We start from the raw sequence: 16,626 nt of genomic DNA, 5'->3' as shown, positions 1-16,626 counted from the left end.
TGTTGTATCACATGATTTACCGTTTATCAAGCAACTTCAGCCACCTCATCACTGGCACTGACCACTGACCCATCTACATTAACACTTACTTTCAATATTCCAAACTCACAGCAACTTCCAAGAGCTGCCATTTTTTAAGCAACTTGCCAGAAAAATTACTCTCTCTCTCCTCTCCCCAAATGTGGAATTCTCCCCAAACTATTAACCCTGCCAGAGCAAGGAAAACAGTGCTAGAGCAACAATAGGTTAAAAGGTTAAATATTCTATAAAAGCAGCAAAGAATCCTGTGGCACCTTATAGACTAACAGACGTTTTGGACCCACAAAAGCTCATGCTCCAAAACATCTGTTACTCTATAAGGTGCCACAGGATTCTTTGCTGCTTCTACAGATCCAGACTAACACGGCTACCCCTCTGATACTAAATATTCTGTGAGCCTGTAGTGCTACTAAAAGGCAGCTTTACACCTTTGGAGACTGAGATTTATAGCTTCCAATGGGACACGCATCATTTACTACTAACTGCCCAAGTTAATGCACCTTATAATGACTTTTAAAATATAATTTGCTAAATCCTCTTATATAGCTGGAGTCATGGTAACTAAGGTGATCTGGCTTTACAGGGAAAGTGTTAGAAAAATCCTAATAAAAAAAGTTTTAACTCCCTAAAATAGTTTTTCTGTAATGTAAGTGACATACGGTATAGAGAATACAGGACATATGTGTGATACAAAGGTTTTCTCAGTACTCATTTTGGACTGCCTGCATAACTCACTAAAAACTTTGCCAATTTTAAATAACGCATCAGCCCCAACTTAAGCTAAAAAACCCTTTATATCACACCACCATAAATCTCTTCCTGTAATATATTATATGAAAGATCTTTAAGGATTATAGCTGGAGTGCTTGATATCTATGAATTCAGATTAATGAAAAAGAAAACACCTAAGGAGAGTACAGTATAGAGAATCTACATGAATTCAGTCTAAGATAAATAAACAGGAAATGTATTTAACTTGGTCTTAATGGGGCTGGAATGTTCTCTAATTCCAAGTCTTTTTTGCTAAGAAGCTTTCTTCTAAACGCAATGCATGAACAGACAGAACCTGCAGTGCATACCATTTCCAAGAATTTGTTGCAGAAATAACTGCTTTGGATCATCTCTTGTTTATCCAGCACCCACTGTAAGAGATGACCTTGGAGAAAATTTAGGACATGCCCAAAACCTTCTGGGTCCTTTGATCTGAAATCAGTGAACATATTAAACTGTTATTTAGATGAACATGCCTAGTGACTCTCAAAGCAAACAGCCACTACGTGCTTCAAAACCAGGACTTCCCGGGCAGCTATTTTTGCCTTACTAATTCTTCCAGACTAGAACAGTAAAAACAAAATAAAGTTTTAAAAAATCCAAAGGGTTGGATGAAAGCTAAGGAAAAAACAAAAACAAAGCAGGAACACTAGAAGGAAAAGAAAGCAAAACCAGAAAAGCAAGGGGAAAGTACTAGCAAATGAAGGTTCCATGGGAAATATGTACTTCAATATTTTTAGCACCATTTCTACTAAAATCCAATTCTCTTGGAACTGCAACAATTTAATATACTCGGTCACTAAGTTATTTATCTTAGACCAAAACATCTGGCTTTCTGGGAACTTGCGAAGACATCAGATTAATTCCCTATAGCTTTACCATATGCATAGCTCCACTCCAGAGCCACTCAGCTCAATGCCATGCAACAGAGCTATTATAGTGCCAGTGGGTTGGAAGGCCTTCCACGGTTGTTATTCTGATGAGTAAATTTTACCTCCCTTAAAAAGCACATTTTACACTGGAGAACATCAGTAGAACAATCCAGGAATATTTCGACCTTGTCTTTCTCATAAACATTCTCACTATTTTAGCTAAATTTCAAATACGAGGTCATATTTCACATACTTTACTATCCCTCTTCTCCTTCTATTTAATACTGCGGTGCAGAAGTTACAATGAAATTGTGACATCTCAGCCATTTCCATGGCAAGTTGTCATCAGGCTAGACTGTCACTTCACTGCAAGATCACGCAGAAAGAAAAAGCAGGGATGTGAGGAGGAAGAACACTTCTATTTCTGTTTATATCTTTAAACAGAACTCCAAAAAAAAAGAGTCACATCCTTTGCAAAACTGTCCTCTTTTCAAAATTTCCCCTGTCATTATAGCCCTGCTGTAAAGTGAAATGGATGCGGCAAACATACAGCTATGCAATTTTCTCCCTCTCTTTTGCAAGAATATATAAGGAGAAGAGGAGAAAACGAAAGAGAAAGAGAAAGAAATCACAATGTTCTGACTTGGTTATACAAGATATACACACAGTTTGAATCCTTGAATCAACATTTCCTTCCTATCTCCTACATTTCTTATTTAGAGATGGATTGACTATTCATAACAAATAATTAGACAAACTTACTCATCTTTTTTCACAAATTAGCCATGAACAAACTTTGATTTTACTAATTTGTTCCTTATTCAAAATTGTTTGTCTCAGCTGTTGTGCAGAGACCACTGTAGATCAGTGCCCAACATATTGTCTCATTGCTCATTTCTACTTGCCTGTCCATTTATATTCATCTGTTGTCTCTAGTCTTATATTGAGATTGTAAGTTCCTCGGGGAAGGGACAGTCCTTTAGTTCTGTCTGCACCTACCACTATGGGGTCCTAGTCTATGACTAGGGCTCATAGGAGCTATGGTAATAGCAATAGAAACTATGAAAAATGTTTGTTGGTCTTATGAATATTCTTAAAAGCAGGAGGGAAATGAGAGCTCAAGATGGGCATATGCACACTTTTGGCATATATCTTGCCTAAAAAATTTAGTCACACATTTTCATACAAATATTTTCAGTGAATATTCCTATAAAGAGGGAAGCATCATTGGGATGAATGGGTGCAGAAAATAAATAAAAAAGGGTACATATGGGCAGAGTATATTCACAGTCGGTATTTGAATAAGTGTCCATGAATACTTTTTTGAAGGATTTGCCCAGTTCTAAATCTGATCAACTTCAATAGAATTTATTTCCTGTGGGAGTTTTGTATAAATAAGGAAGGGGGGGGATCATTACTTCCCTTCTACTTAAGCCTTTGAATGAATGTGTGTTGAGTTTGATGTTTGTGGTACATACTTGTCCTAAGAATTTCTGACAAGACTTCTTTTTATTTCCCAGTATTGCCGCAAGTAGAATTCAGGATAGGTCAGGTGAAATTCATTGATTTCAATTTAACAATCGTTTTCATACAGTAGAATACTGGGCAATCCCTCATGAGCTTGAAAAAACACTATGTGAGAGTTCAGAAAGTTAAATAGAACAAGTGTGTGTATTTAGAGGGATTAATTCACCCTATTTTATGAGGTCCCTTCCAACCCTGATATTCTATGATTCTAAGATGGGATCTCCTCTAAACCAGTAACTAAACCTACATTCGCTATATTACTGTGAGGGTACGTCTTCACTACCCGCCGTATCGGCAGGTAGCAATCGACTGCTCGGGGATCGATATATCGCGTCTCATCTAGACGCAACATATCGATCCCCAAACGCGCTTATATCGATTCCATAACTCCACCAACCTGAACGGAGTTGCGGAATCGACAGGGGGAGCCGTGGACATCGATCTCGCGCTGTGAGAATGGTGAGTAATTCGATCTTAGATACTTCGACTTCAGCTACGTTATTCACGTAGCTGAAGTTGCGTATCTAAGATCGATTTTCCCCCGTAGTGTAGACCAGCCCTGACTGACAGCACTCACTACAAGGCAGAAGCATTAAAATCGTCAGAACACTCTGACGTGGGGCAAGTCCACCCTTATGCAGTGGGCCAACACAAAGCCCATGCCCCATACAAATCTCATTTAAGCTCTCAAATTTAAGAGTCCATGGACCCTAGATGAACATACATGAGGAAAACCCTGTTACTTAGTAATTAATGAAAGATGCTTAGTCCTTTCAGGGGTGGTACATCCTCCTAGATTTCTTTTTATAAGAATAATCTACACTGTCTCCCTTTCAGAGAGCATAAAGTGGAAGTCAGGAGAATCCAGACTCTGTCCAAGAACACTCTGCCTCTCAGTTTCCCCATCTGCTGAGGATAATCACCACTTGACTGTGGTAGTGAGAGGACTAACTGATGTTTTTAAATTGCTTTAAGATGAAAGATGCTAAAGAAATGCAAAGTTGGTATTTATATTAACCAGAAAAGGAAAAAAGGCCTCAGGCTTTTGAGACTCAGTCTCTTTCCATGAGGTTTTGATTTTTAATGAATGTGAAAAGGGTTGACCCACAACTTTGTTGGCTTTTGTGTTTCAGTCTTTGCCCATCTTTCAGACTAACCTTAACTGCTGCTATGCGTGGCTCCACATAAAGTAAACATACTTGGAAAAAAGATTACATTGAAGTTTTACACAACAAAAGGAGTTTAATAGGGGAAGAGAAAGATTAAGAAGAACAAAGCACAAGCACCAGAAAATAAATATCTGTTTGGATGGGTTTGGAGCCAATACTGTATTTAAAACTAATGAGGGAAGCAATGTGGATTTGGCAAGAGGAGAGACAATTAACATAGCATTTGAGCAAAGCAGAAGGAGAATCTGTTCATTTCTGTTTCTTGACATACAGGTTATACTGCATGTGCTGCTTCCTCTTTGAAAACCTTGAAACAAACACAGTATTTGACTCATGTGAAGATGTAAGGGAGATGTTTCAGAATAGACAACAGCACATGGGAACTAAACTATCACAGCACTGAGCCTATGTTCACAGTCATCTCTTTAAAGATCTGTGGAAAGGTTTTTGCTGGTCTTTTTATATTCAGAGAATCTGCAAATAATGTCATTTGAGACACACTTGGGCATTGGCAGTTTGCATCTCTCTTGGTCACCAGCCTGAATGCTTACAGGAGAAGGCAGTTCTAAATAAACAGCATCAACAGGAGTGTGACTAGGGTATCATAATAAACAGGTGAAAAGATCTCTGATCAGTTATCCTTGATATAAGAAACCTTTGCAGGTAGCATGCACTCATTTATGTTTTAAACCCAAGGCCAAATTAATGCAGGGATTTTAGGGGCAGCAGCCCATGACCTTGGGCTAAGGGGAGCCCCGGATGCGGCCTGTTGCTTCTTTCCATCCAACCCACAACAAGTCTCTGCGCCGAAGGCCAGACACTGGTCCCTGAGCCTCAGTGCTTCCCCACCCCTGGGCCTGGAGTTGCGAGTGCCGGCTTGCCAATGTGTCCCTGAGGCCTCTAGGCAAGGGGCGTTCGGGGAATCTCTGCACGCTGCCTCCAGAGCCAGCTCTGCAGCTCCCATTGGCCTGGCCCCTCTGCCTAGGGGCCGGACATGCCGGCCACCTCGGGGAGGAGAGCAGTGTGGAATCAGGGCAGGAGGGGATTCTTCCGTAACCCTGCTGCGCCGCCGACCAGGAGCCGCCTGAGGTAAGCACCTCCTGGCTGGATCCTGCACCCCACACCCCCTCTTACACCCCAATCCCCTGCCCCAGCCCTGAACCCAAACCCCCAGGTGTCCCACAAACTCTAATAGCTCTGAGCCCACAGGAGAGCTAATCTAGCCGTGTTTAAATCACAGATCAAAAAATTGTACTTAATAAAGAAAAGAGAAATTGTGCTTAACCTGAATATTATTACAACTGTTTGTTCTACTGACTTGCATCTTCAGTGATATCAGTGTTGGGTATTTCTTCCAATTGTTCTTTCTGTGGAAGGTAGTTAAATAGTTTCTGTTCTAATCAAATTTGGACACCTAGTGTATAGCTCTAAAGTTCTAACACGTATGCACGTTCTGTGACTTCCATGACCTCCATGACTAAATCATAGCCTTAGTCATAGCTCATATAAGTTGTGGCAGTGGCTTTAACCAGGTCTGTGTGTGGTGTCTTATTCACTGCAGTATGCAGCCCAAGGCTCTGTGGATAGTTTTCAAACTTTATTATTCTATGCAGTCTTGTTTTAGCCATATTGGTCCCAGGATATAGGTGGATGAGGTAATATCTTTTATTGGACCAACATCTGTTGGAGAGAGAGACAAGCTTTTGCGCTTACACACACCTGAAGAGCACTCTGTGAACTCAAAAGCTTCTCTCTCTCACTAACACTTCTTAAGCTCATTATTACTTAAACTCTGATTTAAGAGTTCCACACAACGTTAGCTCTAATTTTCTACATTACATCCTGCCATTTTGTGTCAGCTTCAGCAGATTATGCTTTGAAAGTGTACAGTCTGGGGGATTTTGATAGGCACTTCAAAGTGAAAAGAGGCTCGTGAATAGGGTTTTAGATAGACAGCAGGAACACTGACAACATTTCTAGCAAGAAAACCTTTGAAAAATAAATTTGTGAAACTAAAGAACTCAGAATACATCCATTTCATTAACCCTTGTTCCATGGTGGACAAATATACATATTGCATCTGGGATTGGGGTTGCCTCCCTGACCATCCTAGCTAATAAACATTTGTGGACCTATCCTCCCTTAACTTAGCTAATTGTTTTTTGAACCCAGTTATAGTTTTGGCCTTCACAACAGATGCATTGAGCTCCACAGGTTGACTGTGAAGGGTTCTATGGTGCACTCCAGTCCACTAGTCTATGCTATGCCTCCCCATTACCCAGGTCACAAGCTGCTACTCCTCAGTGGCATGTGCCAAAATTTCTGAAAGTATCTACTAATTCTGGGGGCCTCAGTATTTGGGTGGCCTGATTTTCAGAGGTGCAGAAGGCCAGTGACTCTCAACTAGCCATCCAAGCATGGAAGTACACCTCTACCCCGATATAACATGACCCAATATAACAAGAATTTGGATATAACACGGTAAAGTAGCGCTCCGAAGGGGCGGGGCTGCCCACTCCGGAAGATCAAAGAAAGTTCGATACAACGTGGTTTCACCTTAACGTGGTAAGATCTTTTGGCTCCCGAGGACAGCGTTATATCAGGATAGAGGTGTACTCAGAATTTGAAACTCGGGTCCTTGGCTTTATTAACTTGAGTATTTCTATGACAGAATCAAAACACCACAATTGACTAATTCAGCAGCCAACAGAGACCAGGTTTTTCTGACTTTCAGCAAGTGAGGATGAAGAGGAAGTATTCAGGAAAAGGCTGCCTAAAGGGAAAGGTATCTCCTAGGCCTCCTGCAAGGTCCCCATGGAGGGACATTCCATCAGGACTGCACCTTAACTCTAAACTTACAAAGATTGAGCAGGATCATTCCTTTATAGCAGTCACACAACACTTAATCATGTGCCCTGTCTGAAGGCTACCACTCCCAGTGACTCCTGGTAACACATGTGCTGGCCTTCCAGGTCAGCACTCTGCTACAACCCTCTTGTAGGTGTCACAAAATCATCATTAACAGAGAGCAAGGCTGAAAAGACAAAAACATCCTGTAACTGCAGCACATAAGGAAGCCATAATGGCATTTCCTGCAAATGGTCATCAGGCTGCTTTGCAGGAACCTAGACTATTAGTGTCAAGGTTTGCACTTAAGGGGTATGTCTACATCTACAATTTTGCAGCGCTGGTTGTTACAGCTGTATTAGTACAGCTGTATAGGGCCAGCGCTGCAGAGTGGCCACACTTACAGCAACCAGCACTGCAAGTGGTGTTAGATGTGGCCACACTGCAGCGCTGTTGGGCGGCTTCAAGGGGGGTTCAGGGAACGCGAGAGAAAACCGGGGAAGGAGACCAGCTTCCCTGCGGTTTGCTCTTGCGTTCCCCGAACCCCCCTGCAAACCGCAGGGAAGGAGACCTGCTTGCACGGGGGTTCGGGGAACGCGAGAGCAAACCGGGGAAGGAGACCTGCTTGCTCGGGGGTTCGGGGAACGCGAGAGCAAACCGCAGAGAAGGAGACCTGCTTGCAGGGGGGTTCGGGGAACGCGAGAGCAAACCGCAGGGAAGGAGACCTGCTTGCAGGGGGGTTCGGGGAACGCGAGAGCAAACCGCAGGGAAGGAGACCTGCTTGCAGGGGGGTTCGGGGAACGCGAGAGCAAACCGCAGGGAAGGAGACCTGCTTGCAGGGGGGTTTGGGGAATGCGAGAGCAAACCGGGGAAGGAGACCTGCTTGATTACCAGAGAGGCTTCCTCAGGTATGCTGGTATACCTGCTTATTCCACAGAGGTCAAGAAAAGCGCTGGTAAGTGTCTACACTTGATTACCAGCGCTGGATCACCAGCGCTGGATCCTCTACACCCGAGACAAAACGGGAGTACAGCCAGCGCTGCAAACAGGGAGTTGCAGCGCTGGTGATGCCCTGCAGATGTGTACACCTCCTAAGTTGCAGCGCTGTAACCCCCTCACCAGCGCTGCAACTTTGTGATGTAGACAAGCCCATAGAATCACAATCACAGCTCTGGATCTCACTTACTTGAGTAAGAGATAATATTTCCTATGGAGGAAAACCCTGAAATTGAATTTGTCAGCTCCCAGGAAAGTGGCCCTTGTTTTATGTACATATTTATTTTCATGTACAGTATAACACATTTTGAGCTGATCTCGCTCTCAATTCTCTGTAATAGATCTTCCAAGTGGGTCTTAAAATTCTCAATCCTGATTAGCACTTGATTTTTAAGCCTTTTTATTTTGAAAATATAAATACACTGTGGAACTTTGCAATTATATTTTACTATGTAATTGACTAGCTTCTAGAAAAACTACAGTGACAGAGTCCAATCTGGAAGCTCAAAATTTCATACACTGTTTTCCTCTTGAAAGTATTATGTGCATTAACAGATTGAGGGCATGGGCCGCATGTGACTTCCGCATTGGGGGAGGCTGGACCTAAGCACTGGAAGCTCTCTGGAAGTGGGGAGGCCACAGGTGCCTGGACCACGGCCCTACTTCCTGCTTCGCCCCAAGGCCTATCCGCAATCAGCATCCTCCTCCTAAGGCCCCACTCATGCTCCACCGCAGGCCCACTCAGCCCTCACCCCTGAGGGCCATCTCCACCTCACCTGCTGCTTGTGCCTCTCTCCGCCCCTTCCCTGTAGGGGACCCCACACACACATCTCTCTACCTCTCAGAGGGCCACAGGGGAAGCGACAAAGAGGCACAAGAGACAGCTGGGGGGGGCCATAGGGGGAGGCGGCAGACCAAGAGCACAAAGAGGAGCAATGTGCACTGGGCCATGGGAGAAGAGCAGGACAAGGGAGTGGGCCTCAGGGCAGAGCAGCGGCAGCACTCCAAAGGCAGCAGGCTGGCAGCGTGCCACCAAAGGAAGGTGTGCTGTATGCTGTTTTGGGAGACTTAGCCTCCCCTGGCCTATTATACCCACCGCCCATGATTGAGGCGCTCCTTTGTCTCATAACACAGCAGACTCTGTTGGAACTTTTCACCTTCGACAGTCATGAATAAGTTCCAAACTGCATTTTTAAGTTCTTCCTCCCAGACCTCCCATCAAACCAAAAGTTCACATCACAACCACCACATTCATACAAAACCCCCAATATAGTTATTCATTGCTGAGCATCATCAATAATATATATGTCAATGTATGAAATGCAGAAAGGCCAGTAACTAGCAGGAATTCAGTCAGAGAGCAAAAGTGCTGCAAAAAAATGTAAGAGGGGAAAAAAACAAAGTAGAGGTGTCCATTTTATGAGGTTCACTAGGTTTTTAAGTGCTCTTCTCATTTACTAAGAATGCAATACATTTTATGCCTTGCTGTAGATAATATTCACAGCTCCTTAAAGTGAGTCCATGGTTAAGCATATCTGCTTCTTTAAACTGTCCCCCTGGTTTGCTGTGGCTTGATCTTTTCCTAATATTGCTCTGCTCTGAAACCAAAGGCCTCAGATACAAAGTAAGCTACTCATGACTGTATGCTGTGAAAAAGAAATGATCAAGCTAAGTTCTAAATAGCTATAATGGTCAAATTGATTTTTAAAGACAAATATGGCATACTTTCTAGAGACAAATCACTTGAGATCTGCTCTAATGGCAGCAGAGGTCACCCAAAACCCTAAACAGAATGATAGAATTGTATTAAATGGTTGCTTTGTCATAATGCTACTTGCTATGCATCTATTAGTACATACACACTAGTTATATGTTTCCTGCAGAGTTACTATGCCAGCAGTAACGTAGAGTCACAACAACTGTACCTCATCCTTGTGGTAGATACTGTATCATGCACCATAACTATAAGGCCCATATTTCCCGTGTAATTGCAATTATTGAAAGAGACAGGCTCAAACCAACCTCCAGATTCAAACAGCATCAAACTTTGAAAGAGGTCAGCTTTTGACCAAGCTTTGCAGCTTATGCTAGTTATTAACAGATTGTGTTACGCAGCATTTCACCCAACAGAAGTGGATATTTTTAAAAATAACTTTATTCATCTATATATTTTAAGCTGTGCTGCATAAATTGTCTTTGCAGGTTTTGTATTCCTTGTTATTAGGTATGTTATATACATTTCATTTCAGAGGCACTGGGGTCACAGCAACAGCACACTAGAATAAAGAAAAATCAACCCAGCTCAGCAACCAAATTTAGACTCTATACAGACACAACTGAAGAAGGCTGTCTGATTTTGTTTGATCAGTTGGAAACGCTTGACAAATGCAGTTTCAATACCTCTCTTCCTCTGGTGATGATAGTCCATGGATGGTCGGTATGAACTTCACATTACTTTCTTTTTAATTCAAGATGCATCTGATCTGACCTCCTTCCCTTCTTATTATGTTACTACCAAAGTATCTGCCGAGAAAAGGTTAGGAAAATAACGACTGCAGATTTCCTTAGTAGAAAACATATCTTGAAATAGTCCAGAGTCTGTTACTCCCATTGAATTCTGAGACAGAATATCAACCTATCATATAGGAGACCTGTGTTAGAGATTACTTTCATATTCCCTGGTTTAATACCAGCAGAGTCTGAACATGTAGCTGAATTAATGTGCTATGTCACTAAAGGTGCGAGTACTGATTTCATTTCTGTTCTATTTGCTAACAGATATTTACAGATTGTTATTGAAAAGAAGTGCTCAAAATCTCCCCACATCTCTTTCACACATACCTTGAAAAGAAATTCTCTATAACACGTTCAGCTGAAAATGAAGCCCTGAACAGCAATAAATAACCACTGAACTGGTTCCAAGTTAAAAAAATATAAAAAGCCAGTTCAAACAGCCGTTCTAGTCTGCAGTGAATTCTGATCAGCTCTTCAGTTAAAAAAAAAAATGTTCATTTAACAGACACTCAAAGCAGAATCTTATAGAAGCCTGTAAGGGTGTGGGACTCATCCCTGCCGCACCATCTGCTGGTTTCTCAGGGAATTAGCTCAATTTCCAGCCTGGAGCGCCCTCTGCAGGCTGATGATCCACTACTGCTTGGCCCCCGTGTCCCTCTCTGGACTCTGGTGCCCTGTTAGCTGGGGTGCTGCCCCCTGGCAGTAACCCTTTTCTCTCAGGGTCTCCCTTCCCTGGGAAACCACACCCACTATCCCCACCTCACCTCAGTATCAGGCCACTGCCAGTCTTTGTCTAGACCCCACACCCTGGGGCAGACTGCAGTATCAACCTATTCATCATTGGCAAGGTTGAGTTTGGACCTGCTGCCTTGGCCTACCCCTGGGCTGCCCTCTGCAACCCCCAGTACCTGTTGGCCTTATGCTAGGCCACAGCCTGGGGCTTTCCAGGCTGGAGCTTCTCCTGCTCCTCTGCCTTTCCCCAGCCCTGCTCCACTCAGGTACCCTGTCTCCAGCTCCCTGAAGCCAGGCCCTTCTCCCTCTGCAGGTAGAGGGAGACTGAATGGGCTACTGGCTCACTGCCTCTTATAAGGGCCAGCTAGGCCTGATTGGGACCTAGCCACAGCTGAGCCTACCTTCCCTAATCAGCCCAGGTTTCTTGCCCCAGCTACAGCACTCTCCTGGGCTGTTTTCCACCCCGAAGGGCAGGAGCGGGTAACCACCTCGCTACAAAGCCGCACGTACTAGCAAAGGTGGACAAAACTGTTTGAGCAAATCTTTTATCACAGAAAACTTTATAGGGCGTTGCTCCATAGCACATGAATGTAATACCTTTTCGCATTAGTAGGAGCTACAGATGAATAGGGATGGAGAATTCGCCACTAAAATTATTTCAGTAAAGGACCCCAAACAAAAAAGTAAGGGAATAAAAGATAAACAACTCTCTTCTGAATTCCAATGGAGCTTTTTGTAACAAAATGGAAAATGACGATGCAGTTAGAAATTGGAAGAAGAATACCATTTCAGAAGTTTGGACACAGTGAACCAGGGTTTCGACTTGTTCCTCAACCTGGTCAGCAGTTCCAGTTTTGTAAAGCTCAAGTGAAGTTCCCCAAATCAGGTAGAGACATGTAAATTTAAGAGCTTTTATTTGGACCGCCATCTACAATGAGGGTGAAATCTTAGCCTCATTGAAGTCAATAGCAAAACTCCCAGCAACTTCAGTGGAGCCAACATTTTACCCTGGGTCTTTAACCAAACTAGGGGGCCTAATTCAAACACTGTCTTCACTGAGCAAACAATGTGCCTGATCTTATTCCCAGTGAAGTCTGCGACAAAACTTCTTACCTTCAGTATGAGAGGGATCAGGCCCTGAGTTGGAACTCAGTGCTTAAACCAGATTTAAACATGGATTCTCAAACTCTGTTAGAGGCTCACTGAAGAAGAGATTTAGATGCCTATAAGAGCCCCAGCAAAGGAAATGTATTCAGTTAGTTTAACTTAATTCTGACAGCTTTAGCAATTAAAACATTTGGTTGTATTAGATTAGATAGAAACTAAGGATTCTTGCAATCAAAAAAGCATTAGGAATGTATGGCCCAAAGAATTAAATGCGACTACTCACGTGAATACAAGCTTCATGATCAGACCTTTGAAAAAACAAAGAGAGAGAGAGAGTGCATGCGAGCAACAAGAACAAAAATGGAGCAGGACAGATTTCAAAATTATTGATGGAATCTTCTAAAAAATCAGAAGTTTGGAAATCGAGATTCCCAGCAATCTTCCACCACCACACCGACCGCTTTCCCCATACCTAGGATTTTTGGAGGTTAGCTGCTCTAAAATGAAATCTGAGAAATTATTCAGTTATCCCTGGAAGAGAGAGTAAATACAGTGGCAACTGTTCATTGTCAAGGGCCCATGTCAAAAGGCCCAAAAGTTGAATGCTTTTGATATTGACTCTTGAGTTTGTTTTACCCTTCCGAGCTGACTACTATATGCAAACATTCGTCATCCTCGGAAGAGATATACAAAACCTTAGAGCTCCCAAAACTTGATGATTACTAAATAATCCTCCTTGCTCACATAATCCGGTTTTCATGCAATAAAAGCATCAGGTCAGCATCAAGCAGTCAGGAATTTCATAGGAATGTACTTGGTAAAGAGGTTCTCTTTTTCTCCCCCCAAAACCTTTTTTTACAGGTAGATGGAATGTTAGAAGGGTGGATCTGGAAGATGGTAGCAGCCCTGAAATCTCAGCATAAACAAACAAATGTGATTATTGCAGACTGGCTTACACTTGCTCACCAGCATTATCCTATAGCAGCACAGAATACACGCCATATAGGGCAAGAGATAGCAGATTTCCTGGAATGGCTGGAGGTAAGAGCCCCAAATCAAAATGTGTTTCTTTGAGCAAGAGCTATTTTCTCCTTTTGTTTATGCTTTCACCGCAGTTCGAAGTTATGATGTTGGTTAATGTGATCTGCTTCACTCACTTATGTTCTTTCATTGCAATGCACAAACAAATTTCTTCCATAAACTTTAAGATGACTTCATAAAAATTGTATTGTGCAAGAGAGAGACAGCAAGCAGCCTTCTGTTTATTAAAACATTTTGATATTACTTTAGAGATGTGATCATTTCATGCGACTGTAATTTCCTTTGTTCTGTTAGCACTGCTGCAGGCAGCTGTTTGTCTGAGTTATAGACCTGTACTGGATATAAAGCTCAAGTTCAAAACACTTAAACTGATGGTGGTCAGCAGAAGCAGGTCAGAATGAAAGAGCAATACATTTTCAGAGCCTGGTTTTGCATGAGCATCATTTGCAAGAAGAATGGGCTTCACTGGACAGGGGCTGCGGTGTTTTGGCTTCAGTTCCCAGCTCTGCCACAGACTTTACGAGTGACCTTGGACAAGTCTTTACTTCAGTTCTCCACAGCTGGCACTAAGCACTTTGGTCCGCCCCTCTAAACCCTCCCCAAAGTGATCTCAGCTGCTGTGGAAGCAGCAGCAAGGCCTGAACTATGCTAATGTGATGACTTCCAGCGCTGGCCACTGCACCTGGTCTCAGTGAAAAAGGGAGCCCGCTCACAGAGGCAGACACATGCGCTTCAAAGCTGCCCTAGCTGTGGCAGGCAGCCATGCCAGAGCTGCATTGGTCTGATGGCTACCAGCTACTGCTGCTGCCATGATGGTGATGGAGGAGCACCAGGATGATATTTCAGCTGACGGGGGTGCGAAGAATGAGAGAACAAGAGCTACCCATAAAAATTAGATGCTTTAGGCAGCCCCCTATTTAGTACACACACAAACACAGAAAAAATATGAAGTCACAGGCCACATCTACACTACAGAGCTTTGTCGGCATAGCTCTGTTGGCTGAGGTATGAAAAAACACACAGGTCTACCCAACACAGCTGCCCCAGCAAAAACCCCAGTATAGATGCAACTATGCTGACAGAAGAGTGCTTCCATTGGCAGAGCTAATGTCATTTGGGGAGATGGTGTAGCTATGCCAACAGAAAAACTCCTTCTGTCAGCAAACACTGCATCTACACTCAGGGTCTCGCCAGTATAGCCATAGCAGCAAAGTCTGTGTAGTGTAGACCAGCCCACTTCCTTTTAGTTGTGGCTATGTCTACACTGAACTTTCTTTGGGGGGGAAAAAGTCTGTAAAGCTGACTGAGAAATTTGTAACAAACACTAATGAAGAGCAAAGCAGCTACCACTGGTGATGGCAGGATTATGAGTAGCCATGAGTTCATCATGTCCAGTTATGGAGAATGGACACTATGCCACAGAGAGCAGGAAGATAACTGGTGTCACCCTTCTATTTTGTGAGATTAAAAGTAACCTTTGCTCTTGTTCAAACTGGGTCCAAGGTGGCAGTGACCTGACGTTATATTTTGATAGCTAGTTAGTGATCTACGTGAGACAAGTGGGTGGACGTAGTGCAATTCCCAGAGGAGAATACTGCAGACACAGATAATACAACACCTGCAACATTTCTAATGAAGATCAACAACCTGCTGCTATTTCTACCCAGGGCCTAGCTGAGCAGAGTATCTGACCAACAGTGTCTAATTCTATGGCAGTTTCCTGAGGTATGCACATGTCCAGTAGAAATTAAATGAAGTTAAAACCAGCAAATGCCTTTCATGACCTAAGTACCTCATTTGATCATTGGTATCAAAATACAAATTGGCTTGTGTTGTAACCGATGGGAATTCTTAGACAGCAATTACCAGTTTATTTTTCACTTTTTATGCTCCTAAATCAAGCTGCTGATGTCTTCCAGGAATCTGTTCAATTTTCCAGAAGCAATGTTCATCTAATTGGGTACAGCCTAGGAGCTCATGTTTCAGGGTTTGCTGGCAGTTATATTAGTGGCACAAACAAGATTGGAAGAATTACAGGTAAAAAAGTATTTATAACTTTAATAGAACAGACAGCTGGCTTCATTGCTCAAGTGTACTGATACTTAACAGCCTTATGTTACAGCTTACATTAGAACCATAATTTTTTTTTAAAATGAGCAATCTTCACTGATTGTGTTAATATATAACAGTGATATTTGCACTGGATTTTCAAAGGTTTTCCTGAAATTAATGTATTTCAGCAGTCCTATGATTCAGTGCGCTAAATAAATTCATGTTGTGTACTGGTCTCCTTTTCTAATATAATTATTCCAAATTTTAACACGCACACTGAGGTCCTGATTCTGACAATACTTAGACATGTAAGCAACTATGTACACTTGCGTAGTCCCAATGAACTCAATGGAACTATGCTAGTATGAAAATTTACTCATATATGGGGTCAAAAAGTGAAAGATCTGCAGATATTGTTCTCTGTGGGTGTATTTTAGTAATTATATAATTATTGCAGCTATTCATGTCTTTCACGGAAGGCCCATTGTTTAGTATAATGTAGTGCTGAACAGAGGTAAGCCAGACACCCATCATTTGGAACTGGATCCCCAAAACAAATATCTTTAAATACACTGTTTTGTTCAGGCCCAGTGCTATGAGGGAGCAAAAAGTAAAGTCTATAGCCTCAAGCTCCATATATGTTACAGTTTGCAGGACATCCAATAAAGGTCCTAAGGTGAATCCTAGGGCAAAACTCTTCTGATTATTAGTCTTATGTGTAAATAAAGATTTCATGAAGGTCATGGAAATCATGAAAATGTTTCCGAACTGATCTCTTAAGTATTTGTCCCTGTAACTGACTATATTTACAGGTGAAATTCATTCAGTCTTTGAAACTGACTAACATTAGTTGTAAAATTCATTCCATCCTCAAAATTGATTAATTTCAGTTGTAAAATTCATTCCCTGCAAACTCTGTGAAGTTCAATACTTTACTATTTATGCTATGGTGAATTTTA

At 42.4% G+C, this 16,626-nt stretch overlaps 1 protein-coding gene across 1 annotated transcript in view; it reads left to right on the top strand.

The window, feature by feature from the left end:
* LIPC (lipase C, hepatic type) overlaps positions 1-16,626 on the top strand; it is a 72,987-nt gene that overhangs the window by 38,520 nt on the left and 17,841 nt on the right. The window contains exons 2-4 of the mRNA XM_050967988.1: positions 10,471-10,658; positions 13,436-13,615; positions 15,535-15,652. Of these exons, the coding sequence (XP_050823945.1) occupies positions 10,471-10,658; positions 13,436-13,615; positions 15,535-15,652 (486 nt within the window). The remainder of the gene's footprint in view (positions 1-10,470; positions 10,659-13,435; positions 13,616-15,534; positions 15,653-16,626) is intronic.

The sequence above is a fragment of the Gopherus flavomarginatus genome, chromosome 9 (genome assembly GCF_025201925.1).
Source record: "Gopherus flavomarginatus isolate rGopFla2 chromosome 9, rGopFla2.mat.asm, whole genome shotgun sequence".
NCBI lineage: Eukaryota > Metazoa > Chordata > Testudines > Testudinidae > Gopherus > Gopherus flavomarginatus.
Note: the sequence above shows the minus strand (reverse complement) of the source record. Positions and strands in the feature narration are given on the sequence as shown.